General features: G+C 38.9%; 2 protein-coding genes and 1 long non-coding RNA gene across 6 annotated transcripts; 1 reads left to right on the top strand and 2 right to left on the bottom strand.

Annotated features, from left to right (window-relative positions):
- Positions 1-3,330: 3,330 nt before the first annotated feature.
- Positions 3,331-8,563, bottom strand: LOC130181588 (uncharacterized). Its single transcript, XR_008829605.1, has 3 exons — positions 8,427-8,563; positions 6,948-7,146; positions 3,331-3,628 (listed from the first exon to the last, which is right to left on the bottom strand). It is a non-coding gene; the product is annotated as an uncharacterized LOC130181588 (long non-coding RNA).
- Positions 8,564-9,891: 1,328 nt separating this feature from the next.
- c1d (C1D nuclear receptor corepressor) lies at positions 9,892-12,567 on the bottom strand. Of its 4 annotated transcripts, none has more exons than XM_056395605.1 (5): positions 12,452-12,567; positions 12,010-12,151; positions 11,298-11,364; positions 10,739-10,794; positions 9,892-10,636 (listed from the first exon to the last, which is right to left on the bottom strand). In XM_056395605.1, the coding sequence occupies exons 2-5, from the start codon at positions 12,145-12,147 to the stop codon at positions 10,430-10,432; spliced, it is 468 nt and encodes a 155-aa protein (XP_056251580.1). In that variant the 5' UTR covers positions 12,148-12,151; positions 12,452-12,567; the 3' UTR covers positions 9,892-10,429. The 4 variants fall into 4 exon arrangements, with proteins under 4 accessions (XP_056251580.1, XP_056251582.1, XP_056251581.1 ...); XM_056395607.1 differs by lacking the exon at positions 12,452-12,567 and adding an exon at positions 12,422-12,442; XM_056395606.1 differs by lacking the exon at positions 12,452-12,567 and adding an exon at positions 12,380-12,441.
- A 782-nt stretch (positions 12,568-13,349) lies between these two features.
- LOC130181604 (uncharacterized) lies at positions 13,350-17,602 on the top strand. Its single transcript, XM_056395929.1, has 8 exons — positions 13,350-13,661; positions 13,752-13,959; positions 14,256-14,422; positions 14,767-14,897; positions 15,192-15,358; positions 16,149-16,234; positions 16,602-16,682; positions 17,305-17,602. The coding sequence occupies exons 1-8, from the start codon at positions 13,503-13,505 to the stop codon at positions 17,425-17,427; spliced, it is 1,122 nt and encodes a 373-aa protein (XP_056251904.1). The 5' UTR covers positions 13,350-13,502; the 3' UTR covers positions 17,428-17,602.
- Positions 17,603-17,662: the final 60 nt, after the last annotated feature.

The following is a 17,662-nucleotide window of genomic DNA, read 5'->3' as shown; positions in this document are numbered from 1 at the left end:
CAGATGGACATTAACACCAACACAGTTACATGAGCAAAAGCAATGTGAAGAAAACGTGCATTGTAACACACCCGTGTAGATACACACACTCACTCTCTCTCTCTCTCACTCACACACACACACACACACACACACACACACACACACACACACACACACACACAATTATACGGTTACGCACACAGCCACATGCACAGAAAAAACAGCCAATTGATGTCAATCCAAGCATGCAGTGGCTGTGTATTAGATCATGATTAGCCCGTACAGCCTGCAGCAAGTGGAACGTAGAACATCCAGATTTTTTTTTTTTTAAACATTTTTTGTCAGAGGATTTATGTGGTTAATAACACCACAGACTTTTATTGAAAGTCTTATATCAACAATCACTCAAGTTTTCAATTTTTACTCAATACATTTTGATTGCAGTTTTCATGCAGATTTAGAGTTGTGAATAGACAATTTAGTGTAGAATGTAGTCAATGGATAGAAAACCCAACAAGTCTACATGCTATAAATACACTTCCTGATGTATAAATGGATAACTGGAAGATTAAAGTCCATCATGTTTATTTACAGGTCTGTGTTTTGATTTTACAGTTCAAGTTTATCTATCCACACAGAAAAGCACAAAAGGGGAAAGTATAAAATATGCTGTCCACTTTCTCTACTCTCTCTCTCACATGCACGGGCACACACACCCGTGCATGCACATGCACACACACACACACACACACACACACACACCACACACACACACACGCGCACAAACACACAGTCTCACTTTAATTTTGATCAATAATAAACTTTATATTCTCCATTCAAGAAAAAAACTTTTCCTCCATCTCCTCTTTGAAATCAAGTTACTCCCTTCAGCTAAACAACCCCAGAGGAAAGTTGCAACCATAACAAATGGGTTTAAATAACAACCATGCAGCAGCAATCTTCTCACAGCGCGGTGCATTGCGGTTGTCATTCATCACGCCACCGCAGCATAACGTGGGACTTCCACAACAATTACTTCTGTCATTAAACTCCCCGTATTGTTGTCGTTTTCTTGTGTGATAAGGGTGATTACCGGCCAAGCGAGAGCTAATCTTCTCTGATCTGCTCTGCGGTAGGAGGAAAAGCAAACCTCAGCTTGCCACTCAAGCCTGACCAGAGAACAGGCCTGTACTGCTGTGTTAGACTGCCACCCTGTGGCTGCTTGGATGAACCTATGAGCCTTCTTATGCTTCTGTACTTTGGGCTGAATTAAGGAGCGCTGTCTGGGACTCCCAAGAGGTTTTATTTTATATCAAAAGCGAGTTTCTTTTGAGACAATCAGTCTTGTAGAAATAGTAAAAACTGGTTTTGTCTGGAAACACAATTTATACCTTCACTGTATAAATTACTGGGACAGCCTATCTACTTCCATGAAGTAGTTAGGATGGATCATGCAAGAAAATACTGTATCTTAATTATAGCTATGAAATCTTTTTATAATAACATCTTGACATTATCTGTAGAGCTAACAAGACAGTCAACTCAATTTTACTGCCACCAAACTGGCTCCTTTGTTGCATCTTTTAAAGGATAAGTCTTGTTATATTGTAAAATCTTCTTATATCAACAAATCTCATGAAAAGGCCAAAATGTACAATGCATTAGTCTGTCTCTGTTGTCTGTGCCACTCAGCCCCAAGCACTTTTAGTCCAGCAGAAAATGTAAATCTTAAAAGGACAGATAACAAACATATCAAATATATTGTGTGTCTCTCTCTGTTTTTGTTAAGGCTAAATGATTTCCCTAAACAGCTGGGAATTGTAGCTTTTACCAAATGTTACTCCAACAGGAGTCAGTAATGTATTTACTAGGGACTACTTTCAGCTGCAGATTAACACACATTTGGTGCACTAGAGAATACTTAGGCAGCAGGATGGTGTGTGTGATGGTGATTGACTTAAAATAAACTACAGTGCATGTTCATTATAACGGAGGAACATTTCACCCAGTGTGGCTCATTGATGTGTTTTTAATGGATAATGGCACTACATATATAGTTTTGGTGACACAGTCAATACTTAATGGAATCAATTCATTGCTAGTTCTGGTCTTATCACGAGATTTACTGATTAAGAAAAATATAAAAATTACATATCGCCCAATAAACTCTTTAATCTGAACACTGATATTGTGTTTCGTTTTGTAGCTTTGGCCTCATCAGGTCTGATTTTTCAGTGAGTGATTTGATGGTAACTCTTGTTTACTGAAGCAATAAAGTCAGTATAGCTCAACAGTTCAATGAATGATGGAATTCTATAAAACGGGCGACAGATTGATGTTTTGAAGTTAAATTAACACTGGTGTTTTGTATAATTCCTTATTGGCTCCTTTTAATGTCACTAATTCAGAGGTTTAGTTGACAGTGTTTCTACCATTTGGGATAATAGCAAATTCAAAGTCTTGAAGGTGATGTAAATATTTAGAAGCAGGGCATATTATCTATCCAGTTCCCCTGCAGTCCAGTCATGTACAGTATATGGACACACTGCTGCTCTCACAAGCTCTTTTACTCTCTCAGGCTACATCATTCACATCATCATAAAAGCAGAGGCCCTTCATCACTTTACAGTACCCAGCGCTACCGTTAGCCCCAGGCTCTCACATCAAGGCCTACAGCCTTCCGCCCCTCGCTAGCTGTAAACCTCGGCTCTGAATGTAAGAGGGGAGAGGGATGAGAGGGGTTACTGATGTGCCATAAACCCTGTTATTTTATCGAGGGAGAGAGGAAACTGGGTGTGTGTTGAGTAGAGGAGGCATTCGAGCTGTTCATTTCCAGCAGGTGTGTGTCTTTCGAGGAAAACTAAGGAAAAAAAGGAGTTGTTGTCCAAGAGCTTGTTTTGTTGTTTGTTTGCTCAAGAGCCCCATAAAGTGCAACAAGCACAAAATTCAATTTGTAATTTGGACAAGCATGTGAATACTTCCCCAAAGTTTAGAAAATGTTATTTGATTTAGATCAACTACTTATTCACCCTTTTCACGATCAGTGTATCTTATGAAAGCTGCATACACTAAGCTATTCCCTACTCATCTGATTTGGGGATGAATCCATGAGATCCGTTTCAACCTAAAAACCCAAAGGGTTTTTCATCTGGTATATATGTGTTTGACACATAAAATATATATATTATAATAAGAGTTAAAATGCTTTACACTGAAAATACTAAACCACATTAATGTCAGAAACAGAAGAGTAAACTGAATCTCAAAGACGCTGTAAAAGCTGTAGCAAACATCCATGTAGCTCTGCAATTTTTACTAATGGAGACATATGGTTCAGGAAGAAACATGATTGAGACTTTTCCCAGTTGGCAAAACAATATCATAAGCTACAAGCTGCATGCAAGCTAATCTATCCAAAATATGCCTATAAACCTGCACACTTGTATGATAACATGACTCTAGCATTAGCTACTGTACAGGATGGAAAGTGAGATTCTGACTTTTTTTTTTATTTTTTATTTTTTATGAGACCTGGCCAGCTGCTCTCATCTTCTTCCACAGCTGTTGAGGCTTCCTAAAACAGAGGAGACCATCTCCTGTCTGCACGCCATTTCATCCTTCTCCAGAACCAGCAACACACCTTGTCCTGCAAAGGTGCACACACACACATATATTGTACTCGCTTACTCACTGTTGCTGATATTGTGAATGAGAAAAAGTATAGAAACAGAAACGTGCATTCAGTAACCTTGCACATGCCTTCATGAGAAACCCTTTCCACACACAAACACACATGATCGCGCACACACACTAAAGTCCTTAGGGCGATCATTTGTCATCTGGAGAGGAATCTACAGTCATGCTCTTTATGCTGAAGGCTCGGACTTAAGGCATTCCTCTGGAAATTTATGTCCAAACAGCTGTGGTCTCATCCGCCTCTGTACGGGCCTAGAAGACAACACTGTCCCAAGAATTATGAGGGGGATCCAATCCATTACACACCTCCAGTCAACTCTAAGTGTGCATATATGCACATGTAAGCCATTTTCTGTGTGTCTTTGCACGTCACTCAGCATGTTTAACAGTGAGCGTTTCCCTGCTTTCAGTATGCTTGCAGCTGCCTAACTCCCTCTGTGTGTGTGTGTGTGTGTGTGTGTGTGTGTGTGCGCACGCACGTGTGTAAAGGATTCAGAGATGGTTTTGCGTTCAGCTCTTTGATGGCTGAACGGTTATCCTGCAGCTTTATGCATCGGAAGCCCATGGTTTAAAAGGGAAAAGCCCTGATTTCACGTTGCAGCCATATGGACTGTGACGTTTCCCTCCACACCAGAGGTAAACACCGGGCCACAGTAATAGATGAGGTCTTCGAATGGCCACAGATTTGGCAACACAGAGTGACATCATCATAAAGCTGGCCAGCACATGGGACAAAGAAGATGAATAATCCCCGTTTAATATGGATGTTTAATTTTCGAAACTTTATTTATGCATTAAAAAGGTAATTGAAAGCAATTTCCTATTTCACGTTTATTCCCATTCAAATGCTGGAACCACCCAGTACAACCACAATAAGAGGTGCAACTCTGACTTGACTTTGAGAGAAAGGCAGTTCTTACTCACAAAAACAACCAGTCCCGATGAATTAAACCTACAACCTTCCATGCCAAAGCTTGATTCTCTAAAATGATTTTATGTTTTCATTCCTAATAGTTCATTTAAGCCTGATCAGTGGCAGACCAACTCTAACTCACCCAATGAGCAGTATTTCTGTGTAGATTAAACACACTGGCAGGAGTAAGGTAATGTAAAGGATGGAAACTCAATGAAGTGTGATGATGATGTGATGTGTTTAGCGAGGAGAGTTCAAGGCCTCACTCTGTGCATGTTTTCAGCATGCCGTCACATTACAGCCAAACCCCACTGGGATGTACAGTAGTGGGGGAGAGAGGAGGAGGGAGCAAAAGGGAGAGAGCAATGAAGAAAGTATGAAAGGTGCATTCAAGCTTTGGTTTCTGTCTTTCTGATGAAATTGTCCAGGTACTGCTGTTCCCTTTTTTATCCAATTGTTGATGATTTTGAAAAATCCCATAGAACTGAATGGGAGTCACTGGAACTGAACTGAAAAGTAACATATTGCAGAAACTCGACATAGATGGATTAGAAAAAGAGAATAGGGGCTACACAATCTTACTAATGTGTCAGATTGATCCTAAACAACCTGCCTGCTGTCATTATGCTCCTGCACAATATCATCGAGACAAATTACAATTACTGAACTTGACATGGAAATGATACCAACTCAGAGAGGGAAATAAAGGCCAGTGTTAAGGTGACAACAAGGGGGCAATAGTGGATAACAAAGACAATGGCAAATCCATTAGACAGGAGGGTGTTCTAATCTCAAGAAAGCAGTTATGAAAAGCTAGAATCATTTAATTAGTTTTTGACTTCTCTTGTGGTGTGAAATGAATACAAATTAATAATTTTATTTTGGTTTATTTAGAGTCAGTCATAGCAAAAAATAATAATGACCTTGCTTCAAATCAAAGAATATAAGTGCAATAACAAAAGGGTTAAGAAGAAGAAGACGAAGAAAAGAGAATGTGACCCTACTTTCTAATTTAGTTTCCCTAGTTGGAAACCCTGGTGGTCTGAGCTTCAGCCTCACCTGCTGATTCTCGCAAAAACTAATTTGTCAGGGCGCTGTGAGGTGAGGGCTAAATAAAAGGAAAACACTGTTATCATGATTAATCAGCCGCTCTGTCAGCAGGCCTAGGTGAATAGAAAGTGGCACAAATGACTACATGGAATTCCTGGTGTGTCAGACAGAATAAAGCTGCAATGTCCATCCTTCACTCACTCTCAATTTCACCCACTTATTCAAAGCAAAGCTTGTTCCAATGGGCTTCATAATACCTCATCATTCCCTGCAGTGTAGGCTGCAATCAAATGGTTTTTAAGTCTGTGGTGGGTGATGTATTTTCGGATTGTAAATCATAAGATATTACCCAGACACAGAATTGCCTGCAATAAATAAGATGGTGGCTTTTCTTTTTCCCCACCATGAAAATGGATGTGATGAATTGAGTGAATGACAGTGAGACTGAAAAATGACATGAAAGCAGTTAAAAGATACAAACACTGTCCCATTCTCCACACACTATCCGTCTTCCTTACACCTTTTGAAAAATATAATTATATATACACTAACATGTATCCAACCACCACTTTTAAGTAGTACAAATAACCAACTTAGACAGATACATATACATTAAATGTTTTATGTACTTCATTGTATTACATCACCATGATGCATACTTAACTCTGAATCTCAACGTTTAAGCCAACATGGAGGTGACTTCCTTAAAGTGCTCAGAAAGAAATGACAACTTGAACATCTACAGTTCCTGAGAGCTCCATCTGCTTATGAATACCATGCGATATGATTGAAAGGTCCAGAACAGCAGCTAAATTGACCTTGTGGTGAGATTGTTTTGTCAACTCCTGTTTCCAAGATCTAGAATAAACTTTGAATCCCAAAAAGTTTGATACCAGTGTATTGCTCTTGCAAAATTCTACTTTTCCATGACTTTCCATTTCAAAATTCCAGCACTGCAAAAACATTTACTTGTGCTTGATTTGTTTAAAATTTCTTTTCTGAAGAGATCAGTATTTTGGTTGCCAATGCAAATGGGTTGCAAAGCAAATGTGAGCAGAGAGAAGGGGCTGACTGGTGATTACAGTTCTGGTTTATTCTTGTGACCCAGTAAAACTTAGCCTACTGATGAAGAATCAATCAGTTTCCCTGACACTGGTGGGATTGTTAAACTCAGGGATATTCTTGGAATTTAGCATGCTGTGAAAATAGCACTCCAATGTGTTTAAAGGAGTCGTTTAAGTGTAATGTATTTTCATCATCAGCTTAGCCCAAGTCTGTTTACAGCATCTACTTACTAACAACTTACCTCGAATTATGTGATCTGCCCAGATGTGTGACACATTTGGTGCTCCAAGCAGGTTAATGCAATCTGTTGTCACCACACTTCATCCTTTTAGGAGATAGAGAAGTCTGGAAGGAAGGCTGCTTCTCCCTTCATCTTGCCTCAAGGGGTCATTTGGTCTGATGCCTTTCACTCCGTATAGTATAAACTTCCTCACCACAAGCTGCACACAAACAGAGTAAATAAACAACTGTGGGACAAACCAGGGTTTGGAGCTTGTTAGGGTGCACAATTTCAACATGAGAGTTTGTTTGTTCAAATTTGCTCGCACAGTGACCTAACTCCTTTATACTGAGCACATGTGTGGATGAGGGCACAGGAAGGCGAACATTACAGAGGGAAAAAAAAGTGGAAAAATCCATATTTTTCCAATATGCAGTCAGGGCTGTTCATCAGGCAAAGTTTGACACATGTCTTTGAACAGAGTTAGAAACAACAACTTGGTGGAAAAAGTAAAAAGGATGGAGTGGGGTGGTTTGGCTAAACAAATGTCATTTTTGGACTCTACTGCAGGGAGGATGAGAAAAGGAAAGATGATGAAAAGAATGAAAAGATGCATTCCTAAGTATCTAACTCACTGCCTCACCGTTTCCTGGGCTTGATTAGAGGGATGCAGTGACTTGTGGGTACATTAAGATTAAGATCTCAGCTGTCCAGAAGAAATTACAAAAAGGAAGCAATATGGGTGTCTTTATCTAATGTGACGTTGGTTTTTATAAAAGGAGGTCTCATTACAGCAAATGCTTATACTGTGCAGCCATGCAGCCACAGTAGTATTTTTGATGGTTACAGAGACCGTTTTGTAATCAAAAGGTTACAGATTTGACCCACACACAGACTAGTTTAAATTGCTACCATGAATTAAATAATGGGCTGCTTTTAGTTGTTCAATCATAAACTGTATATAAAGATAGACCCACTGCAACTTGTAACGATAGGAAAAGCACAGATGTTACTAATTACTTTAACAATGGCTCAGTTCTAGTCAAATAAGCCATGAAAATGAGTTAGCATTCAAAATACCATAACACTGAAACTAAAGCAATGCAATGCAATGCAGCCATCATTAATTTTACACCTGAGATTTTCCCACTGGTACTGTCGAAATTTAATCTGTGAAAAACGCCTGTTGAGGAAATTCTGCGGACAGCCCCGCCGTCGCCATTTTGGCCTGAGGCAGACGCTGCAAAACTCCAGGCTAATTCACAAATGAGCAAAAAGGTGGTGTGTGTGTGCAGCCAAGACTTCGGTGCATGCTGGTTATAAACTGTGGGAAGCAAGAGCTCGCGTTAGCATTGCTAACACAGCTGGGCGGCTCGCTCGAAGGCTAACCCAAGGCTAAATAGCTAGCTAACCGCCTAAGCTAACACGCCAGTTATGAAGAGCGCACACCTGTTAGCATATACTATATATATATATATATCACACTAGACTTTCACTCACCTCAAAAAACAGGAACACAAACTTCCTCACGTCCTGTTAGTCAGTTAAACGCACAGAAGTTCATGTTATTTATCCGATATGTGCATGGAAAATCCTCCAAAGGGCACCGACACCACTAACACAGCCGGGAGGTCACGTTCACTGACTCGTTAACTGAGGTGGCGCCGAATGGATAGCTAGCAGCTAGACACCGAGCGGCTAGCCAAGCTTGACCACGCCCACATGTCACTCAAGGCGGTCTCAATTTTGCATAACTTCAAGCCTTAATCATATTTAAACGGGTGAGTTATAAAAAAACAACAATAATAATAATAGTAATAATAAATCAAACACCCCCCCTCCCGCCCCCCTGTACAGTTGTCGTGAAGTAATTAATTAGCTAAAGCGACCAAAACCATTTTGCACCAGGATGTAAAATTGTTTATTTCTGCTGTAAAGTTGGGCATTTTAATATGGGTATAGATGAAAATTGACTCGCTGTTGGAGCCAGTCTCATGTGACCAATCGAAGAACTGCAGTTGTGGTACATCTGTGTTGGCTTCATTGATCAGCCCTTGATATTGCCGCCTGAGCAGAATACGCAATTTTACCAAGTTCAAGAAGGCAACATCTCAACCTAATTTTTCTTTTTTGGAAACTTCCTCTATAGAGTAAAGCCTTGTTACTATGGACACAAAAGCTTTGCTATATTTACTGCTATTCTGAAATGTATCAATGAGGCTATATGAAGATATGATTATGTAAAAAGAATCTGTCAAAGACCACACACCACTCAGTAATTAATACATTCAGACCGGTTACTGAGAAACTGACCACTGGTAATCAGTAGATACAAGGGAAGATTAATATGTGAACAACCCAGCCTTATCACATAACCAGGTTAGTATAGTCTGAAACTATATGCACCAAGCTGCAACAAATTTAGTGCAGAACTGATTCCAGGTGGGAGATCAGTCAGTGGCCAATTTACCCAGTAGCTTCATAGCAGCAAATGTTGCCATTTCATGGGATAAAAGCACAATTAAACCTATTTGTATTAACCCAACCCTCTTATGTTATACAGAACTGTCTTTTTCAAATGTTTGGACTCCAACCTGAGTGTTAAAGGGGTGCTCATGTAGGCAAATCAGTCCACTCGAGTAAAACATGCCCCTAAGACAGGATATGGCAACCATGCTGTCGATGACGGAGAAAAAAGGCCATTTGAGCAATTTTCACAGCAGCAACTGCAACTGGAAACAGCAGGAAAAGCACAGTTGATGCTAATTACTTTGACAATGGCTCAGTTCTTTCCAAGTAAGCCATGAAAATGATTCAGCATTCACAATAACATAACCCTGAAACCAAAGCAATGATATGCAATTCAGCCATCAATAATCTTACACCTGAGCTTTTCCAACTGTGACATGTCAACATTTCCTCTATGAAAAAGCCCTGTTGAGGAAAGTCAGAAGCATACACTGGATTGTTTTACTTAAGAATTTTATTACCAATGTTTCCTGCACGATATGAGGTAACAACGGAAAACATGAACAAAAGAACAGGAATATAAACTAAAAATGACTCAAACATCAGGTTTGTTCAGCGTTATTCATTACGTGTGTAAAACATGCACATTGCAAAAATTACTTCAAAACACACAGGTATTAACATTTCTCCTTAATACAAAAAAAACATTTTTGACATATCCATTAAATTCTAGAGCAGTTGCCAGCATCATTGTCCAGAAATATGTTCAGAAAAACCTGGATGGTGTGTTGTAGATAGCATTTAGTTAGTCTTGTGTTTCTACTACATCTAGCAACATTTGCTGACTCCAAGCTATGATCCTGACCGATGAGCAACCCAGATGAACACCAAAGTATATTTTGTTGTCTCAAGTTGTCTTATATGATGCCTTATCAAACAGTCTTAGAAAATGTCTTGTGAGCAAAGTTAACTCCAGTGTTTGCTGCCCCAGTAAGTGGTGCAAACTGCAAGGACTGTACAGATCCTCCTTAATTTCAGCTCTGCTTTGGACGCTTTGACTGTGGGGTGTCAGCTGGTGTGTTGGCTGCTTTCTTGGATCCTGTTCTTTTTCTCGATTCTTTTTCCTCTGGATCATAGAGAGCATTCCTGAGGAAGCGTGCAGCAGCGCCTTTATCTAAACGGGCAGCTTTCTTCTTGTCAGTGATCTCCTTCACTCTGTTCATGTAAGTCCTTATTCGCTCCTGAAGAATAGAACAGGTACAGACAAATTAGACAATGCACGTAAATAGTGAGGAAAAAGTGATTACTTCAAAGACAGTCCAGAGAAAAGATACAGTACATACCAATTCTTGCTTGATTCCATGTTCTCTGGGATTTACTCCTTGTGTAACCAAGTACACTGTAAATGAGACCAAAAGTAAGACAGCATGTATTGTATGTTGATTCAAAATCAATACATATTCAATACAGGTTTCTCTGGGATACATTATTTTCAAAGACAAGCTTTTGTCTTTATATCTCACAGTGTCATAAGCAAATAAAAAATATTCAGTCTAAGCCCAGGGTCTCAAAGGCTGTGTCTGGCATCATTATACCACTGTCATTTCCTTACATCTGAAATTACATTGTATTGCTGGCACTTAGTCGCTGCCACTGTTCTGCTATTGTCTGTTTTCATATATGGTACAGTAGCTTTATGTTTTAGCATTTTTGATTTTTTGGTAGATACATAGATAATGTCACATGTATATGGTATGTGCCATAACTCATTGAGCAATCATAAATCACATAAAGTATTGCTAATTTAAATCAGCCACAGTGAATCTAAAGACAAATTTAGAAAGAGTAAGAAAAACAATGATATGGATAATTATGTGATTACAAGGAATCCATAAAACTTACTCCAGAATAATGAATTGAGGGTGTAGGCAGACATCAGGTCCAGCTTGGCTTGATCCAAAGGATCCAGCTGTCAATAAACCAGATTTTGTTTAATTCAAACCAGCTGTATAAAAAGGATTCAAAATCCTGCAATCACAAAAATGTCATTACCAGTTTGACAAGCCAAAAGTAAAAATTGTGCTCATGTGCACTATGTTGACCTACATTACATCACAGACTGCTTGTTACACACCAGCATCATATGGTCTGGATTACTGCAGGTTTAGCATGAAAAATGTTACTCTGCTAATGAACTGGTAAATAGCAAACTCATGATAGAGGAGTCTAGATGTGTATTAGCCCTTTGATAGACTGGTAACCTGTTCAGGGGTGTACCCTGCCTTTTGCCCAGTGTGAGATGGGAGAGACTCCAACCCCCCTGCAACCCTCGACAGATTGAATAATGGATGGATGGACACACTAGTTCTATGTGATATTTTTGCGGAGCAGGAGCATCACGTTTCAAAAACTCAAATGAAATTTTCTCTGTTTCACCACCGATACAAGTCAAAACAAAAAAATATGTTTGCATATGATGTTATCTATAAATTGGTCTGTGATGTAGACTCATCACAAGTGACATTTTGACTTGTCAAATGTGTAACTAGGAGCATTAATTCTGTCTTTGTTTTTCTGGTGTAGTTCATGGCTGTGTCTGCTTGCTTCAGCCTACCTTTTGCAGCAGGTCATTTCTAGGCATCGACATCAATTTCTCTAACATGGTTTTGACAGAAGAGACGGAGGAGTCGAAGCCTGTGAGCTGTTCGTCTATCTCATGAGGGTAGTCCTCCGTCTTCATGTCCGCTGCCATTTCCCTGGAAGACAATTAATGTCATACAATGTTATGTAGCTCTGTTGTAACATGACTTTCATTAGATTTTAAAACAATAGCAAAAAGGCTCACTTTCAAATTTGTACTGCTAGCTAAGTAGCTAATCATACAGCTTGCACATGTTGCTAACAGATAAAAAGCCGAGCGTTTATGTGTGTAGAAATTTACCGTACTGACAATTATAAACTATTAATGAAGCAAAATGTATTACTTGTTTAACGGCAATACAGGTTCACTCGAACCTGAATCTTACGGTATTTAACGTTGAACATTTCTGTTTTACCTTCTAACAGGCAGCACGCTTTAGAAGACAGGAAATTACGTCAAAAAAAATACCAACGTCGCTGAAGTTAGTTTCTGATTTGTATCCTCCGATTTGCCAGTTAAGCAAAAATTAAGAGAAATTGAAATTACATTACTCAGTGACAAATTCTCCTTTTTTAATCCACTTCTTGATGTGAAAAGCGCTGTAAAGCCTTAATGCTGTGGTCTAGTGTTATAACTTTTTTCATGTAACGTTCCCCCTAAAAGCCCAATCGGAAGCTAACTTCAGCGTCCTGGTCCTAGTCTTCTGCACTCTACTGCCGTCTGCCGTTTGGAAGAACGAAAGAGCTCGTTAACGGCTTTTAACAGGTAATCTTTAGTTTCGGACCCCCGGTAAGCTAACCATGGATAAATCCAAATAAGAAAAAAAAAGTCTGTAGCTATATGTTTTATTTATTTTTTTGATCCTTCACAAATAAGAGAAGGACTCAAATAGGCCTGCATAGTTCTGTGTTCTATTTAAAAGTAGGCATACACGTGCCAGTGTTTTTTATCCTATTCATAAGAGTCTGGTGTTTTCCTTTGTTATAACAGGCAAAAACGATATTAAAATATCAACAGTTTTTTGTAGTTCTATAATTTCATAAATGCAATAAACTATAGTTAATTTATATATAGTATAACTATATGGCTCTTTTAACAGTAAAGGTTGCACCCCCTGGAGTTTTCACAAGAGTATCTACCAAAACTATTTTCGGCACATTGATCAACAACCACAGGTGTCTACCAGTGCTTCCCCTCTGTATTGACTTCTATAGCAAAAAATTAAGCTTGGGTTTTGTTGTTAGTTAGAGAAAATGCGTTTAAAATATTTCCTGCTAACAGCTAATGTTGCTCGTGGTAACATAATGCCTGAAGGCAATGTAGGTGCTCGCGTTACTATGGTAACCCGGGGCGTCAGTACGGTAAATGAAGCTGAGTGTGCCGGGATGTGTCAGGGACAACAGTTGGACCGTATACACTGTTGTACTGTAGCTGAACACAACGAAACCAGAAAAGAGGCTTGAAACATGGACAACTGTGATTTGGAGAAGCTCTCTGTGTCTCGTGGGAAGCTCCATCCAGCCTTCACTCCGGAAGTTACAGACTACAAAGTGACAGTGGAGAGCAGTGTCAATAAAGTGACTCTGAACCTGCTCACTAGTGACTCTGGGGCTTCATACAGTATTGTGAGTACTGTGCAGTAAATGATGTGACATTTACCTCTGATTTGTCAGCTAATACGTTAATTTAACCTCGTTTTTTTATAATGATTTCAGCTCTTTGGTGACGGTTCCAGCAGCATTAAACTGAATGATGGGTTGAACAGAGTAGAAATCGAGGTGGTAGCTGAGGATGGCACCATAAAGAAATACTGCGTGGAAATCACCAAGCTGTCTGCAAAGATTGCAGAGCTCAGTAATCTCACTGTGGACGGAGATATTCCACTTCATCCTGCATTTTGTAGGAAAATCTACGAATACAATAGTGAGTCCAGGCTTAATTTACTATCACCTGAACTGCCACACTGGGTTAAGCAGGTTATATTAGAGTTATACTGCCTTGTTTTGCCATTGTTCATTTTAATGTAGTAAATACACTAATACATTAAAAGTTAATACATGAGTAACTATATCCTTTGATCGTAATTCTTCTATCAAAAGATGCAGAAAAAAATATTTATATACAATAACACATTTCTGAGCATTAGAAATATTAGATAATATTTCTTTTTCTTGATGTTGCTGATTTCTGTTGCCCTCATTGTAAACTTTTATCACCAGGTATTGTTCCCTTTCACTGTAATGCCGTGACACTGCTTCCCACGGTGCCAGACAAAAACATAAAAGTTACCGTGAATGGGTCAGACAGCTCACAACCAGTCCATCTGAATTTTGGAGACACTGTGGTGGAGATCTCAGTCTGTTCAGCAGATGGCAGTAATTCACAGGTAGGATGAGACATGAATAGACGACTGCTCATTATCATATAGGCGTTAATGATATGATGCACGGCTTTATGTGTGTTTGATTACCACAATGAAGTGATTAAATTATATTTCAAAATACCTTCATAGCTTTGCAGCTCACCTCATCTTTGCCTACCTACCTACCTTGTGACCTACACTAATCTTATATTTAAAAGTTTCACACACTTGTTCCACATTCATGAATAATAGTATATAGGTCAATACAAATTGAATACAGATGGTTTGGATTGTTTTAGATTCTGTAAGGCTGTGCTGTCCTGCTACAGTGGTGCATTTTTTAAATTAAATCTGACTCTAACTGTCAGGTGTATACAGTGTTGGTGACTCGAGAGCTAATTCCCATGGCCGTGACCTTCACTGATGGGAAGCAGCAGCTGGACTATGAATGTCCAGTGTCCCTGACTGCTTTTTATAGGCCTGTATCTATCAACCACAGGTGAGACTTGAACAGGAAGATTTATGAGAAAATGTTATCAGTACTAGTAAGAGCAGACACCCCCTTTATCATTTTCACTTTAACAGCATTTCTTCTGTGCTAAGTGCTTTACAGTTGATGCAAGTGTAAAACAAAAAATCAAAAGTAAAATACATTAAACCAACAATCATCACAGTTTCTCAGTTTACCAATAGAAATTGCCACTAACTCCCTAATTTAGCTATTTTGTTTAACTTCGGTTAATTATAGCCATTGGATATAAAAAAAATGTTATATGATGTTTTTGATTTGCAGTGACCCAAAACACATCTTCTCAAGGCCTTATATTGAGACGCTGACACGACGTTCAAAAGTTGACCCACTTGGAGATTGTCCTCTGGGAGACGGCTGGAAGGTTGTTGAACTGGATCTTGACAGGGAGATGTCAGATGCTCTGGTCAAGTGCTTCTTTATTTACCGAGGTAAAGCCTGTAATCTGTTTTTTCTAAAGCAAACCTGCTGTTTAGGCAAAGCTCTTACTGGTTGAGTTAAAGGTCAATGGGTAGAGTAATAGACCCACTGTTATTTCTGCCTAAAGCTGAGTAAAAAAGCAAGTGAGGAGGAAGGTAAATAGTTTGCTAACATTGCAAGGACATGAATTTCACAATTATTGATGAATAAGAAAAAGTTATTTGCTGCATTCAGGTAACTGATTCATATGCTCAACCATTTTTTAAGATCAGTTGAATTATTTCTTCCTCTGAAACAGCTCTACCTCTAAGAAATGCTTGTATAACTACATTGTTAAAATGCTAACTACACTTTGACTTAACTCCCAACAGTTCTGATTACACCACCACTATACTATCATGTAACATGATGATACTGTAGACAACCATTATGTTCCTGTAATGAGGGGGATACTATTACTTAACTAAGACCTTGTGTATCCAGCTGGATATTAGATCAGGCCTTTATATCCAGCAGGCTTTTCTCTGGTTAGTCAGATGTGTATTTCTAGACAACCTAGATTTATTTCAGATATATTTTATTTTCCAGAAATTGCAGACCTTACTTCTAGGTAATTAGATAGAGTTGCACCAGAACAAAATGCAATAGGCTTTTTTTACTACAGTAGTAGTTAAATACAGTTATTTAAACATAGTTTGCTCAATTCATCCTGTAAAAAAGATGCAAACTTGTGGTTAGCAATGCAGTAGCATCGACCCCTAGTGTGTGATTTAATGTGTCTGTGATGTTTTTTTAACATAGGATGTGACAGTGTGATGAAGCTGTCTGAGCTGGGGTCACACTCTCTGGACTGTCCACACAGGCCCACGGAGGACCTGGATGCAAAGGTCAATATATAAGATTAAACAGCGCTCTGCTTTGCCAAAATCAATGCCCGACCTCCACTCTGCTCATCCTTTATTTACAAGCCAGCGCTCCCTTTATGGTGACTAAGTGCCGGTTTAACTTCCAGAGTAAAAGTATCTTGTGTTTGTGTGTGTGTGTGTTTGTGGTAACACAGTTGAGAGTGGATAAAACAATAATTTGTGTGCAGTGAATGTGTGCAGGTTTTTATGGAGCGGGTGCAGAGGTGTGTTAGGGTTGTTGCATTTAATAAATTGTTATCATACCTTGACCAAGAAACAAGAGGAAGATGAACCCAGCAAACTCCAGAGCATGTAAATGCACCTCACATATGTTCATGTTCATTTACAGGATGTCACAGAGACAAGCTGGTATAAGAGACTCTTTGCATCATCCAGTTGTTTGGAGATAGAGACTAAACACATATTGGAGGTAATAAATCATTCCTGTTATTTAACTCTGCATTATCAGTAAACTTTCTCTAATTGTTACAAATTCCATGTTATTCCCATCTCACAGTGCAAATGAAATTCAGGGCCAAATATAGAGTCAAAAAAATCAATTAAATCCTCATTTGTTAAGAAAACAGGAACTGCCCTTCGTGATTCTGATACTGTTATATATGTACATCTTCCATAAAAGATCTTGTTGTAAACAAAAGTAGATCTCTGGTCTTTAGTTTTTGATCAAATTAAAATCAACAATATTCTTGAGAAAACATTTTCCACGTGAAAGACCACATCCTTAGATACTTTTATGTAAATTTACATCCCTAAATGAGATAGTATTTGAGAAAATATCTTTCAAGTCAAGGATTACATCAAGGCTGTAAAGGTGAGTACACACTTTTCTTGAACATACCAAGCTATATAGTATAGACTGGGATTAAGAGGATTTATTTAAATACATTCTTGCCTGCTACTGTAGGATTGTAAATCATAATATAGTTCATATAGTCATCACCCCTACCTGTATAATCTCATATCTGATTCAGCTTTACTGCTTGGCCTGTTGTGCTTCATGGGTGGATAATTGTTTTCTTTCTCTGCTACAGGTGCGTAACTGGGAGAAAAGACTACAAATGACATCAGGAGAAGACCATGTGGATAAACTGTGCGCCTTGGCACAGGATCACCTGAACCTCTACCGGCAACACCTGCCAAAACCAGGCATGTAATACTTTCCAAACCAAGAGTGTAGGATCAGGAGTTAAATGGAAGTCATTTATCAAAATTTGTTGGAAATCAATACCAACTTACAACCCCCTGACTTTAATAACCTTCTCACCCTCTACATTTTTACGCCTATAATTCGCCACGAACATTACTATAATAATAAAAAACGCTGTTTCATTAACCCTTTTTCTTGGGGGGAATTTTTGTGTTTTTTGAGCCAAATAAAAGTGTACAGGC

The sequence above is a fragment of the Seriola aureovittata genome, chromosome 14, assembly GCF_021018895.1.
Source record: "Seriola aureovittata isolate HTS-2021-v1 ecotype China chromosome 14, ASM2101889v1, whole genome shotgun sequence".
NCBI classification, from domain to species: domain Eukaryota; kingdom Metazoa; phylum Chordata; class Actinopteri; order Carangiformes; family Carangidae; genus Seriola; species Seriola aureovittata.
The sequence above is the reverse complement of the archived record's forward strand: the minus strand, read 5'-3'. Positions and strand labels throughout refer to the sequence as shown.